The sequence below is a fragment of the Oratosquilla oratoria genome, chromosome 10 (assembly GCF_046742065.1).
Source record: "Oratosquilla oratoria isolate Oo_2021 chromosome 10, ASM4674206v1, whole genome shotgun sequence".
Classification (NCBI taxonomy): domain Eukaryota; kingdom Metazoa; phylum Arthropoda; class Malacostraca; order Stomatopoda; family Squillidae; genus Oratosquilla; species Oratosquilla oratoria.
Window position 1 is genome coordinate 29,545,656 of NC_134786.1, and position 16,036 is coordinate 29,561,691.

Below are 16,036 nucleotides of genomic sequence, written 5' to 3' on the forward strand. Positions count from 1 at the left end.
TAATGCCTCTTTGAATAAGATAGATGCACATATGTGGATGGATGAATAACATACTTGCACCTGTTTTTATATACTAAATATCTAACATCTGAACAAATTTGGACGAGATAAAAAAATCATAAAAAAAAAAAAATCTTTATAAAACAAGGCACCGGCAACGCCGTGGGTGCCTTGGCCTGCGGCGCTAGATCCCTGCCTTTCGCTCGCGACCAATCAATCGTCTCCGTTGCTGTGACGTCAGTGTTCTCGTCCAACCAGCCGTCTCCGTTGGTGTGACGTCACCACTCACGGCCAATCAGTTGTCTCCTCAGCCGATCAGATTCCTTACTCAATGGAATTTTTTTGCCGGATTTCGGAAGGTGTCGGAAGGTGGTCATAAAAACGCAAGGGAATTTAAAAAACTGGAAAACTTTATTTTTTTATATACATAGATAGAGGCACCGGCTACGACGTGGGTGCCTTGGCCTGCGGCGCTTGCTCGCTTTGCTCTCAGTCGCTCGCTTCGCTCGCTCCAGGACCTCCGGTCTCTTTTATTATTATTATTTTTTTATGGTATACTCTCGATGTACTCATCGGCATCCCGTTTTGAAATATTCCTTATGATCTCGAGGAGTTGAGATATTTCTTGTTTCAGTGCTTCTTTTTCTTGGAAAGTCCTTTCCCAAACCTTAAGGGGGACAGATGTGTCTGATTCTGATTCGTCGACGGCATAGTCTTAATCAGGCAGGATCATTACCGTTGCGGCTTCTTCACTAATATTATAAGCTGAAGCAGGAATCTCAACGGTTCCCAATTCAGGTTCCTCTTCTGGAATTACCTGTTCGCTGTCGTTACCTTTCACTAAAGACTCACCCTCCCTAATGGATGGCATGTCCGAAAAAAATTCTTTATATACCACGTTTGCCGGATTTTTCACAACACATTCACCTCTAACCTTATGGTAACCTCGGAAGATAATTAATGAGTCCCAGTTTGTAACCCTTGAACATGCCACATAGAGCTGTCCATGGGCAAAACAATCGGACGAATCCAACAATAACCCACATTTGTCAAAAGTTTGCCCTTGCGACTTATTAATTGTTATAGAAAAACTTAATTTGACCGGGAATTGTCTTCGGGAGAAGTTGACGGGTGTATCGTTGGATGCTAGGGAAATCCTTGGAATAATGACCTAAACACCGTTAAACACCCCACCTAAAATCTTCCCGACAATTATGTTCTTTGCCAGATTCGTAACCATGATACGGGTACCGTTACAAAGTTTAGGTGGACATAGGTTTCGCATTATCATGATAATGCATCCTACCTTTAGTTTCAACTCATGTAACGGAACAGAAGGAGAATTCATTTTGTTATATACCGAAGTTTGAACTTCAATTTCATCGTTTCCGATCGGTTTATCCTCACTCCTGTATATATGTTCATCACCTTTGATTCTTTCATAGATCACCTCATTTATGTAATCCACGTCTTTGTTTCTAGGACATATTATGGCTCTTTTTTGGAAATATAGATAACTGTTGGCGATAGCTTCGAGCTCTTCGTAGACCTTTTCGATTACATCATCCCTTGTTCTGACCAAAATACCAAATTTCTTTGGAAATCTGAATCTACCTGTTTCACCCATGCCAATCCATAACAAAATTTCTGTGAATGTCCTGTTTTATTTATCCTCAGCCTTCAATCTAACATTTTGTACTAATTTGAACTTACGTAAATCCTCCCAGAAAAACGCGTTCTTGATGTTATACTTCAACTCTTCATTCTTACCTCCGCCTCTGATGACGGGCAAATCTGTCGAAAATCACCCGCACACACGAACGGAATGCCACCCATAAAACAATGTTTGTTACCCGTTATGTCTTTAGCAGTGCAATCCAATGCAGTTATTGTATTTTTGTTAGTCATCACCACTTCGTCCCAAACTATAAGTGAAGTCATCTTAATCAGCATTGTAAGCTCCGGTTTCACTTCATTGTGCTCCATTATTGGAATTTTGCACATGTTATGGGCCGTTCGGCCTTCGTGTAAAACTGTAGCAGCAATACCCGAGGAAGCAACAGCTAATGCTATTTCACTATTTGCATGCACAGTATCCAATAACAGGTTCAACACAAACGATTTCCCCGTCCCGCCAGGGGCATTCAGGAAAAAAACACCAGAATGCCTGTTACTTACACACTCCATTACGGCATCGTAAATAGCACGCTGTTCCTTGTTAAGTAATACAATCTTTTCTGAAACCTCTTCTTTCAATCTATTGGTATTATAAGCTTTTTCGCGTCTAATTACACTTGATATTTTCTCTTTGCCCCTTGAAGGAGGCAATCCATAAGCGCTTATCTCACCACCACCACGGTTCCAAACTTGTTGTTGTATGTCATCGAGCGCATCCAAGTAGATTTCGTCATTGTATTCTTCTAAACCCGAACTTCTTAAGAAATCGCTCGCAAATAAGTCCCTCGTTTCTTTCCAGATATCCAATTGGTCTTCCAAATCAGAGAACACCAACATACTTGCATATGTAGCACGCAATTGCGATCGATCATTGGTGTGGTTTATAATTTCAATTATAGTTTTCTTCCACGTTTCCTCGTCATTCAACAAACCCATCGCTTTTACGGCTTCCCGAAAGGTATCGTAAAGGACCCCGTCTACTGTACGCAGATCTGTGTAACCCGTAGGACCTTACTTGTGTGTCAGGAGCATTCTGAGGTAGAATAATTCAACCGTCTTAGTGTCGACGGCTCGCATACGCTCCAAAGATGAAGTTTTTGTCATGCTCTCATGCCACTTGTGCTTGTCTTTATCGTACACAAAGTGACTTGGAACTTCGGGGTAATACAGGGTTTTAGTAAAATCGTTCGTTTTGCAAAGCTTGAAAAATACTGTTAATTGGGTATCTTGATTTGCTTGTTCACTGATCTTGTGCTCCAAATCAGTTTCCCTGTAATAAATTTCATTCTCATTTTCCAAGTGCAAATCGAGCGAAGTAATCGGTGGGAAGCTCCTATGGATTGGGAACTTGAAGATCTTCCAAGTAGCTTCGTTTGCGTTTATGTACCTTGCCTCGAGGTAGTTACGCATTTCGTTTACCGGCTCGCCTTCCTTATGTTTGGTGTATAGAATCTTATCACACCCCTTGTTTACGTACTTTGTGACGTACGCTATGGACTTGATGGAGTTCGAACACTCCACGTTGATGTGAGCGTTGTATTTTAGGCATAAATAAGGATTATAGGGTACGACCCAGGAATTATCCACAGTAATGGTCTTTTCTTTGATCTTACGTTCGAACGTAAAGTCTCCCTCTCCTGGAGCACGACGCCTGTATTGGGAATAACCGTTATTTCCAAATAATATATCATTCCGACTTGGTTTTGGAAAGTTTTTACCACAAACACCATTCTTCTTTAACCTTTCCTTACAACAAACGTTAGTTTCATCAGAGCCGATGCAAGGCCCATGAATCATGCAATCGTACAATCTGGGTTCTTTTTCTTTATCGGGAATTTCGGCACATATGATTTCATCGACAAATTCCGCTGTTACCTTATATTCCATCCATAAAAGAATGTGAACGTGAGGCAGACCTCGTTTTTGCCATTCAATGCTGTATAGAAATGCTTTAACTCTGCCAACAATGTGATTTTTAGTAAAATCATCTATTAAAGCCTCTACTTTTAACTTAAACACCCAACTAACCATATCGGGTCTATCGCAGCAGCCGGTATTTGGATTCCCTTTCATTTCTACGACAGCTGCCCGCAGCTCTTTCCATTTTGGGTTCATCGTAAACGTAATAAAGAAATCGGGACTCCCGTAGTGTGTTACAAACGCCAATGCATCCTGCTGGCGCTCTTTCATGTAACGCGGACCGCCCACAAAAGTTGGTGAGATTATAATTCTTTGGCCCCTTTCTTTGGCCGACGCAACGTCCGCCTTTAATATGTCACACCTTTCTCTGCGTATAGATGCCTGGTTGTCAACTATAAAGCATAGTCTGTGTGATTCTACTTTAACGTAATTATCTACGACAAATTGCTGAAAAAGCATGCGTCTTTTAGTTAAATAATTGAAGACATCCTTTCTTTCCATGTAAAGGTTTGCACACGGTGATAATCGTTTACCATCCTTTGGTACATCAATCTTAGCTGAACTCAGTGCGTTTACCTTCTTTTGCCTTTTCAAATTGTGCGTATAACCCTTACCTCCGTGAGGTATTAGTAGTGGGTATTGGAATATATCGTAAAAGTAGTTTGTGTGACTTAGAATGACGGTATCATATTTCGTATCTACTTTGGGAGAACGTATGGTAACCCGTAGGTTTGCAGAGACAGACGGGTCCAAATCCACCATACCCCCTACTTGAGCTTTCGCTGTAGGCAAGTTGTAAACACCTTTGTGTTCCTTAGCATTCACCCCCTCAGCTGATTTTAATGTTATTGCGACCTCAGGTATAACTTCCTGTTGTTTCATATAAGTCTCCATTAGTTCCTTAGCACTCTCAAATTCCGCTAAGAGAGCTCCAATTGTCTTATTATTTGCCAAAAGGAATCTTTGTAAAACTTCTACGATACTTTTGTTATCATCTATTTCCCTTAACTCTCTTTCACGTCTAGCTTGCATTTTCTTTGTCCATTCTACGGTTTTATTTTTATAGTTTATATTCTTTGTAACTTGTTGGTAGGCAATTTTATTTGTTGTTCCTGATCATAATAGAAATACAAATCCAGGAACTCGTCTTGTTTTTGTCAGTAATTACTTTGGCCAACACGAAAACTTGTCTTCGCTTGCCCACAATCCTTTATTTCCATGTCACCGATACCGTTTTCTGATTTTTTTAAGTTTTCTATTTTCATCCCTTCTGTCATATAACGCGGCTTTATATAACCCAATTTTTGATAGATATTACCCCTAATTTTATAAACAAACGATTTTTCAGAGGGATCTTGTAATATGGTGGGTGTCACAGAGGAAGTAAAGCAAAAAAGGCGGTTAAACGCAATGATATTTGAAAGAAACTTTTCCGAAAGGGGAGTCTGGCTACTATAAAGTTCTAATAATTCTCCGGTCAAAGGAGCTAAGTTCTCGAAAATGGCTTGTCCAAAAGAACAACACAACATCCTGTTTTCCTTCGCCCAAAGCAACGCGTCGCACAGTATACATCGAAAAGCACCGAATTTACCAGCGCTATGACAAATAACCATATCTTCACGTAACTTACCGGTCAAATCCTTGGTAGTTTGAGCAGTTTCAGTAATGATATGCTTTACTTTCCTCTCCTGCCTTAATTCTTCTAACGTGGGTTGTTCATCATCGGTTAACTTCACTGTTAATCCCTATTTTTTTTAACTCCCTAATTCGTTTCCGAAATTGCACTTCCTTGGACCTTTTCAACGGTTTTTTTTGCTTTATTTTGCTCCTTTCTTTTTGCTATTTCATCTTTTTTACGGGCTCTATCGGCTTCCCTTTCCCTTTTTCTGCGTTCCTTGTCTTCTTTTTTACGGGCTCTATCGGGTTCACTTTCCCCTTTCTTGCGTTCCTTGTCTTCTTTATTACGGGCTCTATCGGCTTCCCGTTCCTTTTCCATATGTTCCTTTTTTCTCCTCTCTTCACATTTTCTCACTTCTGTAGCCCTTTTAAAAACTGTTTTTCCTTGAGTTTTCGGTTTTTTATATAATCATTGTATTTCCGATCGATGTGATACTTTTGGTATTCCTCGTGACAGCTTTTGCCACCACTATTAGTAAAATTCTTGTATCCTGCAAAATAATGTTTCATAAACTTTTCCGATTCTTCCTTTTTAATTTCTGCATCGAAATCTATTATGAGATCGTACTCTTCATCAGAGTACACCTAATTTTTGTTATTTCGTAACATATTGTTGAGCCCCAATATTTTCCTATGGAATCTCTTAATTGTAGCTGTTACTATTTATTTTTATTTATTTTTTTTTTTTTTTTGAGTGAGGCGTAAAGTTGGGGAAACTCATTCTTGTGCACCCTGGTCAATTCTTTACGAAGAGCATAGTTTTTCTGCACACTTTCTTTTAGGTACTTCTTCGTCTTCGTAACCCAGGCCCAAAAGTGGTTAAATTTCCTCTTTCTCTGTACTCTACTCTTTGAACCACGTTCATTTATTGCAGCAACGCTTGATATGGTATATGGTAGCTATAAAAATATCCTAACACAATGGGACGTTTATGCCCATTTTAGTATAAATGTGTGAAATGTTTTCACGCCCGCGCGACTTGACGTCACATGCTTAATCTTTTATTCTTCATAATAAATTAGATCTTTATCTATTCATTAAAATAACCCAATGTCATTGGTGAATTATGCCCATTTTAGTGTAATTATGTGGAATGTTTTCAGGACCGTGCGACGTGACGTCACGCGGGAATATGCTAGTGAACGACTAAAACTTATGTTATACTGGCAAAAATAACGCTTAATATTTTTCCTCACAATAAATTAGGTTTCTATAACATTTTCCCATTAAAATTGCCAAATTTCATGGGTGAATTAGTGTAACTATGTGAAAGGTTTTCACGACCGCACGACATGACGTCACACGGGAATATGTTAGACAACTAAAAATTATGATAGACTGACAAAAATCATGCTTAATCTTTAACTTCTTCATAAATTAGGGTTTTATAATATTTTTTCATTAAAATAACCCAATGTCATGGGTGAATTATGCCCATTTTAGTATAATTATGTGAAATTTTTCAGGACCGTGCGACGTGACGTCACGCGGGAATATGCTAGAGAACAACTAAAACTTATGTTATACTGGCAAAAATAACGTTTTTTCTTCTGACTGTATGGGCTTCTCTAACCCTTTTAAAAAACTGTTTTTCCTTGAATTTGCGGGTTTTTTTATATAATCATTTTATTTCCGATCGATGTAATACTTTTGGTATTCCTCGAGACGGCTTTTACCACCACTCATAGTAAAATTCTTGTATCCTGCAAAATAATGTTTCATAAACTTTTCCGATTCATCCTCTTTAATTTCTCCGTCGAAATATATTATGAGATCGTACTCTTCATCAGAGTGCATATAATTTTTGCTATTTCGTAACATATTACGAAAGAGTCTTCAAAATCTCCCGAAGGTGTCTCCAGTCTCCAAAAGGAGTCGTCAAAGTCTCCCGACGTCAAATTCTCTCGTCATATCTCTCTCTCTCTCTCTCTCTCTCTCTCTCTCTCTCTCTCTCTCTCTCTCTCTCTCTCTCTCTCTCTCTCTCTCTCTCTCTCTCTCTCTCTCTCTCTCTCTCTCTCTCTCTCTCTCTCTCTCTCTCTCTCTCTCTCTCTCTCTCTCTCTCTCTCTCTCTCTCTCTCTCTCTCTCTCTCTCTCTCTCTCTCTCTCTCTCTCGCTCTCTCTCTCTCTCTCTCTCTCTCTCTCTCTCTCTCTCTCTCTCTCTCTCTCTCTCTCTCTCTCTCTCTCTCTCTCTCTCTCTCTCTCTCTCTCTCTCTCTCTCTCTCTCTCTCTCTCTCTCTCTCTCTCTCTCTCTCTCTCTCTCTCTTTTGCGGGCTTGCTTGCGGGCTAGCTTGAAAACAAAGCTTTGACCTGGTGTTTCCCCGCGTTGACCATAGGTTGGCACAGCGCGGGAATTTTTCGCGCCAAAGAACCGCGCATGCGCGGAGGTAAACACTGTTTCCTAGTATATATTACATTTTAGTGTAGTTAGTTAACATAGCTATTTCTATTTATGATTACTGAATACTTTTCAAGAGTAGTATTATTGATTGCTGTGTGCCTTGCTATGTGTGCTGGTGATTACAGAATTGTATTATGAATCTATCTTACGTCGGCGTATGGTGACGTCTGGCACACTGTTCACCTTTGACACCAGTGCCATTTTTGGCTTGGCTTGGGTAAAGCGGCGTCACTTCTTATCCTTACCTTGACCCGAGCGGTCATGTCTCACCATTTGAATACTATTTATCTATTTGTGTATTTATTTATTTATCTACTTATTTTCGTGAAGTTCTGTTTGGAGCTCAGAAAGCAACGCGACATGACGTCACACGTTAAGTTTTGAATAAATGGAAATTCCACGGGATTTACGAAGGAGTCTTCAAAATCTCCCGAAGGAGTCTTCAGTCTCCAAAAGGAGTCGTCAAAGTCTACTGACGTTGTCGTCAAATTCTCCCCTCGTCTCTCTCTTTCTCCTTCTCGTTTGGTCAATCATAAAGGTAATAAAAAAAATTGAATTGTTTGTCATGTCACATAGGACCCGCGGAAATTCCACGGTTATTCAACTTTGAAATATTACGAAGGAGTCTTCAAAATCTCCAGAAGGAGTCTTCAGTCTCCAAAAGAAGTCGTCAAAGTCTACCGACGTTGTCGTCAAATTCTCCCGTCGTCTCTCTCTAGCAAGCCCGTGGAAATTCCGCGGGATTTACGAAGGAGTCTTCAAAATCTCCCGAAGGAGTCTTCAGTCTCCAAAAGGGGTTGTCAAAGTCTCCCGACGTTGTCGTCAAATTCTCCCGTCGTCTCTCTCTCTCTTTCTCTTTCTCGTTAGGTTAATCATAAAGGCAATAAAAATTACTCATAAATATTGTTGATCCCCAATATTTTCTAATGGAATCTCTTAATTGTGGCTGTTACTGAGATTTTTTGAGTGAGGCGTAAAGTTGGGGAAACTTATTCTTGTGTTTCCTGCCCTTCGCTCGCGGCCAATCAATTGTCTCCGTTCCCGTGACGTCAGTGTTCTCGTCCAATCAGTCGATTCCATTGCCGTGACGTCACCATTCTCAACCGATCAGTTGTCTCCGTTGCCGTGACGTCACCACTCTCTCAATCAATCAGAATCCTTACACAATGGGACATTTTTGCCGGATTTTGGAAGGTGGTCATAAAAACGCCAGGAAATTTTCAAAACTGGAAAACTTTATTTTTTCATATACATAGATATACATAGACATTCTACATGACACCCATCCAACCCAGGTGCCCTGCTCTCATCATCTTAACAACTGCATTCACCTAATCTTTCCTAATTTCTTCTCCATTTGCTTCATAACTCATCAGTGTCATTTACATAGCGCTACCCACGACAACTACCTTTCCCTCCCTATCCTCCTTCACATTTAAGAACTCCCTAAAATACTCTGCCCATCTTCCTCTTACCTCCGTTTCTTCCATTATCATCTCTCCATCTGCACCTTTTACCTTTTCTTCACTACTTAATTTGCCTCCTCTTCCTTTCTTTATGTATTTCAATTTTTTTTATTGCGTTCAAAAATTATGTCATACCCCCTCTTCACATCTGCTCTTCTCTTTGCCACCTTTATCCTATGCTTCACTTCTCTTCTCTTTTCATTATACCTCTCATATGCTTCTCTCGTCCTATTTTGTAACCAATCTATGAAAGCTCGCGTTTTCTCTTCTACAACCTTCTTTGCTTCCTCATCCTACCACTCACTACCCTTCCTTCTATTTCCTCCCGCCCTCCTTGTTCCACACACCATCTTTGCACACCTTGTGACTCCATCCTTGAACCATCCCCATTCCTCCTCCTATTCTAGTCCTACTCTATCCTTCACTCCCTCCCACTCAGTTTTTTTTTTTTTTTTACTTCTTCTCCTTTTCTTTTTCATTGAAGCAGTTTACTTCAAGTCCCTCCCTACCTTCTGTCCTTTTCTTCTTCCTCCATCTATCCTCCACTCTCAACTTACCTTTCACCAAAAAATTATAATATTTCCCCATTCTATCCCCTTAGAATATGTACATCCTCTACCCTTCCTACTATTCTCCTGGTTAGGACTATATAGTCGATTAACGCATTATCTACCACCACTGCATCCACAATCCTCTCCCATTTGTACTTCTTTTTTACTTTCTTCTTATACACTGTATTTGTTATCAATTCTCTTTCTAAACACATCACCATCAATTCTCCACATCGTTGTTTTCCTGGAACTCTACACTTCTCAATCACTCCATCTACTTGCTTCTTTCCTACCTTAGCATTAAGGTCTCACAATACCACTACATTGACATTTCTCCCTAAACACTTTGTACATTCATTTAAATATATACAAAAAGCCTCCCTTTCCTCTACACTCTTCTCACTTCTCACTTCTTCTTCTTCTTCTTCTTCTTCTTCTTCTTCTTCTTCTTCTTCTTCTTCTTCTTCTTCTTCTTCTTCTTCTTCTTCTTCTTCTTCTTCTTCTTCTTCTTCGCGTTCTTCTTCTTCTTCTTCTTCTTCGCGTTCTTCTTCTTCTTCTTCGCGCTCTTCTTCTTCTTCTTCGCGTTCTTCTTCTTCTTCTTCTTCGCGTTCTTCTTCTTCTTCTTCTTCGCGTTCTTCTTTTTCTTCTTCTTCTATAGGAATGTCTCCTTTGGGGCTACCGGGAGAAGGATTCCTAGTCCTATCCCCGTCCCGTTTTTTGTCACCTTTTACGACTCAAGGGGAAATACTTGGTGGCAGTCTTCTTTTTCCCCACCACAGGGTTCTGCGAAATGAGAAAATTAATATTCAGAGAAGTGGTACAGGGCAGTATCAAGAGTTGGGGGACAGCATAGCGGAGTGACAGTTGCAGTATAATAAAATATAATTTTTCTATGAATAGAGAATTCCTCTACCACAGACAAAATTATATGTGACTCTGGTCCGTAGGGATGCCCCATATAGACCCGAAAGAATCATCTGCATGCTACTGAGCAGCTTTAACCTCACAATACTATGAAGCCAATACCCCAGACGGGGTATGAAATTTATCTATTGTTTATACAAAAGTATGAATTTCAAAGTACGCATTGTTAAATTCATAACTTTGCTATTCTGTTCTTACAAGGTGGGTTTTCTAAATTATAGTCTGTTGAAAATTTTTGTTACTTTTGATCTGGCTTTTGTTTTGTTATACTTAATTGTATCTTTTATTCTACTTTATTACTTTATTTTATTTTTATTTAGTCATAGGGAATTTCATGTGCACTCGAAGGCATAAAATCTGATTAGGTGAAGACATTCTAGCGTCGTTTTATTTATTAATATCAGTTGAATCAGGTAAACATTAACACTGTGAGTACCAAACTTGTACTACTTATGCCAATGTTAATTTGTCAGCATAGCCAACACTTCTACCTTTGGAGACATCACACTAAAGAGATGGAGTCATAGAAGTGTTAAAGAAGACATTAGTAGAAGGTAGCAGATCGGCGCGAAGTCAAAAGTCATCATCATCATCATCATCATCATCATCATCATCATCATCATCATCATCATCATCATCATCATCATCATCATCATCATCATCATCATCATCATCATCATCATCATCATCATCATCATCATCATCATCATCATCATCATCATCATCATCATCATCATCATCATCATCATCATCATCATCATCATCATCATCATCATCGTCATCGTCATCGTCATCGTCATCGTCGTCGTCGTCGTCGTCGTCACCGTCATCGTCATCGTCATCGTCATCGTCATCGTCATCATCATCATCATCATCATCATCATCATCATCATCATCATCATCATCATCATCATCATCATCATCATCATCATCATCATCATCATCATCATCATCATCATCATCATCATCATCATCATCATCATCATCATCATCATCATCATCATCATCATCATCATCATCATCATCATCATCATCATCATTTTTTATCGTTATTATTATCATTATCATTAATCTTTTAGTGAAGATATGTGCGGTACCGAGTAGTCTCCCTAGGAAACAAAATTTACCCCCCCCCCTACTTCCGGGCTAAACACTAGAATAAATGACCAGCTATCACTAGCGTATTCAAATTAGACAGATTTTAACATCTGGTGATAAAGTATATTGCTGGTCATTCATAACATGGAAAAACTGGGGGGAGCAAATAGCGTTTCATGATGGGATCAACTGGTATCACACATCCAAACTGAACGTAATTTCTCCTTGAGAAGCATTAATTAAGTAAACACATTCCAGAACTCTTACTTGTCAACGCACATACACAGCCAACCTCGTCATTGACAAAGGTCTGGTTTTACTCACTCCTTTCCTTTCAGAAAAACGGGACTCATCAAAACCGTCCATGCTTTCAGTGCAATTATTGAAATATAATTTTGTCAAATCATGTGTGCCCACCAAAGAAATTCTGAAGGAGATTCTAACCACTGCGCTGACTTATTATTATCATTATATATGTATATATATATATATATATATATATATATATATATATATTATATATACATATTATATATACATATTATATATATATATATGTATATATATATATATATATAAATATATGTATATATATGTATATATATATGTATATATATATGTATATATATATTTATATATATATATATATATATATATATATATATATATATATGATGGTAGTCCGTCGATTACGACGATGACAGCTTCTCAGGTTTTCTGGCGGGGAGGTTCGTCAACGCCTGTTATGGGTTCGGAGGTGGCTTATGAGGCCAATTCTCGAACGGCAGACGCGGGGGCAGTGGGGGCAGGGGAAATGTTCATTGCTTGGAGGCTGTGATGACGTGGCCTTGCGCCTCGCCCTTGCCTTCCTGGCGTTTTCCCTGCGTTGGTCCTCAAAAACGGTCTGGGCCTGCAGGGTGATGGAACACCACTGAGGTCTGTCCAAAGCTTCAGTTTCAAGCTTTTTTGGTGGAATGTTAGTATGGGTGAGGTGTGTCTTCACGCAGTCTTTAAAGCGCTTGCGTGGTCTACCTGTGTTTCTTTTACCTGAGCTAAGTTCTCCATACCAGAGTTGTTTGGGGAGGCGGTAGTCATCCATTTGAATGACATGTCCCACCCATCGGAGCTGACTTTTGAGGATCATGGCCTCGATGCTGGTCATCTCTGCACGGTCGAGCACCTCCAGGTTTGTGACTCGGTTTTGCCATTCGATATTTAAAATGGATCTTAAGCTGCGCATGTGAAAGCGCTCTAGCTGCTTCAGGTGTCGTTTGTACAGGGTTCATGACTCACAGCCATAAAGAAGGCTGGTAAGGACCACAGCCCTGTACACTTTCAGTTTGGTAGAAAGTCTGACGTTTCGCTGGTTCAGGACTCGTGTTCTGAGCCGGCCAAGTGCTTGGTTGGCTTTGCAGATTCTGGCACTGATTTCTTTGTCCAAGCTACCGTCGTTGCTAATGGTGCTGCCGAGATATTTGAACTCCTTCGCATTTTTCAGTTGAGTTCCCTCGATGGAAATGGAGGGAGGCTGGGAGGTAGAGATGGGTGCTGGTTGGAAAAGCACCTCTGTCTTTCCAGGGCTGATGGTAAGGCCAAAGAGGCGGGCACCCTCAGCAAACTTATCGACGGTTAGCTGTAGGTCAGATTCCTTGTGGGCCATGAGGGCACAGTCATCAGCAAAAAGTGCCTCAAGAATGAGTTTCTTCGTCTTAGTCGACGAAGATCGAACACAGAACCTTCAGATCTGAATCGCAGATATACGCCAAGGTCCAGGTCCCTGAAAGCATGGTTGAGCACACAGGTGAAGAACAGATTAAAGAGGATCGGGGCCAGGACGCATCCCTGTTTGACGCCATTGCTGATGTTGAAGGGTTCCGACACGTCTCCGCATGACAGCACCTGCCCAGTCATGTCGTCATGGAATTGTCTAGTAAGATTGACGAATTTTTCTGGGCATCCGAGCTTGGACAGAATAACCCAGAGGGCCTCCCTGTTCACTGTGTCGAATGCCTTGGTGAGGTCAATAAAGACTGCGTACAAGTACATGTTTTGTTCAATGCATTTCTCTTGCACTTGGCGCATGACAAAGATCATGTCAACCGTACTGCGGTTTGGTCGAAATCCGCATTGTGGTTCTGGCAGGTTGTCTTCAGAGACATGGATAACGAGACGGTTGACCATGACTCTTGCCAGAATTTTCCCCGCAATGTGGAGAAGAGAGATCCCTCTATAATTTCCACAGTCTGTCTTACTACCCTTGTTCTTGAAGAGAGAGATGACGGTGGCATTTCTGAGTTCTTTGAGTATCTCTTCATCTTCCCAGATGTTAGGAAGGAGGGAGAAGAAGGATTTCAGGGTAACGGGTCCAACTGACTTAAAGATTTCAGCTGGGATCCCATCCATGCCAGGGGCCTTGCCTGAATTGGTCTGGCTAATGGCCTTCATAACTTCTTCCATCGTTGGTGGAAGGTCGAGGCAGTGGACTGTGGGTTTGTGGGTGATGAGGTCGAGGGCATGAGATTCTACTGTTGATGGCCGGTTAAGAAGAGTGCAGAAATGCTCCCTCCATCGCGCGTTGATGCTTCTCTTCTCTTTCAGTAGGGTGGAGCCGTCTACTCTCAAGAGAGGAGCGGTACACGGCTTCATGGGTCCATATAACTCCTTTATGGCACTGTAGAACATTTTGGAGTTCTGGGTGTCAGCGTATCTTTGGACCTCTGCCTTGTCCTCCCACCACTTGTCCTGCATCTTTCGGAGCGTTGTCTGGGCCTGTCTCTGGAGGTGCTTAAAGCGATCATGCTTGGAGGTGGAGGAAGTGTCGTTCTGCCATTCAATAAAGGCCTTCTGTTTGTTGTCGAAGAGTGACTTTATGGTCTCATCATTCTCATCAAACCAGTCTTGATGGATTCTCTTCCTGGGACCAATGGTGGCCCTGGCTGACTCCGTCACCAGAGACTTAAACTGCTCCCATTGTTGTGTCGGGCAGCCAGTCAAGGGTCCGTGAGCAATTAGTCGGTCGTCCAGGTCATCCGCAAATTCATTACGTTGCTGGTAGTTCTTAAGTCGAGCAACGTTGTATGCTGGCTTGATGGTTTTCGGCATTTTACGGTGTGGTGGGATGGTGTGCAGTGATAGGATGCATCTGACTAGACGATGGTCTGTCCAGCATTCTGCACCGCGCATTGCTCTTGTGATCTTCACATCGCGAATGTCTCTCTGGCGGCAGATGACGAAGTCAATCAAATGTCACTGCCTAGATCTGGGATGTAACCAGGTCGTCTTATACTTGTCTGCCTGTCTAAACACATGGTGTTCGTAATAGCGAGTTGGTTTTCAGTGCACATGCTCAGGAGCATTAGGCCTATACCATGTAGTCCCAACACACCATTCCAGTTGTTGTAATTCGCTCCAACTCTGGCGTTGAAGTCGCCCAGCAGAAAGAGTTTGTCGCTAGGGGGTACGTCTTTCACTAAGGTGTTGAGCTCTTCATAGAAGGCTTCTTTCGCTTCGTCGCTACTTGTAAGGGTGGGGGCGTAAGCGCTGATGATCGTGGCATGTCGGGAACGGTCAAGAGGGAAGCGAATCTTCATCAGCCGTTCGTTAATAGATGCTGGAAGGTCGGGTAACTGTTTGAGGAGTGAGGTTTTGATGGCAAGTCCTACTCCATGTATTCTGTCTTCATCTTTGCTCTTGCCTTTCCAAAAGAAAGTGTAACCACCTTTCCGTTCTGCAACTGATCCCTCCTCAGGAAGTCTGGTTTCACTGAGGGCCGCCATGTCGATGCGGTAGCGGGCCAGTTCTCTTGCGACGAGGGCTGTTCTCCTCTCAGGCCTTGAGGAGTTTTCTCTATCCATGAGGGTGCACACGTTCCATGTGCCAAGTATTAGGTTCTTTCTTCTTTGTTTTCGACCGCTTAAAGAGCAAACTGCCAGTCGCGGTATACTGGCCAGTTTATAAGGAAAATTTTTGGTTGGGACACCTTTTCTAGTCCCTTCCCTCGTATGAGGGTGAGCAGTACTACCCTAAAAAGGCTGCTCAGTCGCCTGGGGGAACACCGAACTCCACTGTTGTCCCGGGGTCAGAAGAAGAGCGACTATTGCCGCCAGGCCGCCTACGTGCAGGGTTCTGACTACAACTTCCAGTGGTCGCCTCCACCTGTTGCTTCCCCCGTTCTCCATCACCGCAGGGCTTTTGATGAAAGGATTGAGGGGGGAGGGGGAGGAGAGGGTGCCACCTGAGAGGAAACACCTGTGCGGGAATGGTTTTAAGTGGGAAAGTCGTTGCACGGGGGCAATCCTACTCTCTCGGCCTCGGGAACCAGGGTC

The 16,036-nt window shown here is 41.6% G+C and overlaps 1 protein-coding gene across 1 annotated transcript; it reads right to left on the reverse strand.

Annotated features, from left to right (window-relative positions):
* Positions 1–2,688: 2,688 nt before the first annotated feature.
* LOC143028827 (uncharacterized) lies at positions 2,689–4,629 on the reverse strand. The gene has a single exon (XM_076191191.1). It carries the CDS (start codon positions 4,627–4,629, stop codon positions 2,689–2,691), a length of 1,941 nt encoding a protein of 646 aa, XP_076047306.1.
* Between the last annotated feature and the right edge of the window lie 11,407 nt (positions 4,630–16,036).

Bases quoted from the DNA above. Each gene is read 5' to 3' on its own strand.
- LOC143028827 (XM_076191191.1), bottom strand. From the start codon at position 4,629: ATGCAAGCTAGACGTGAAAGAGAGTTAAGGGAAATAGATGATAACAAA.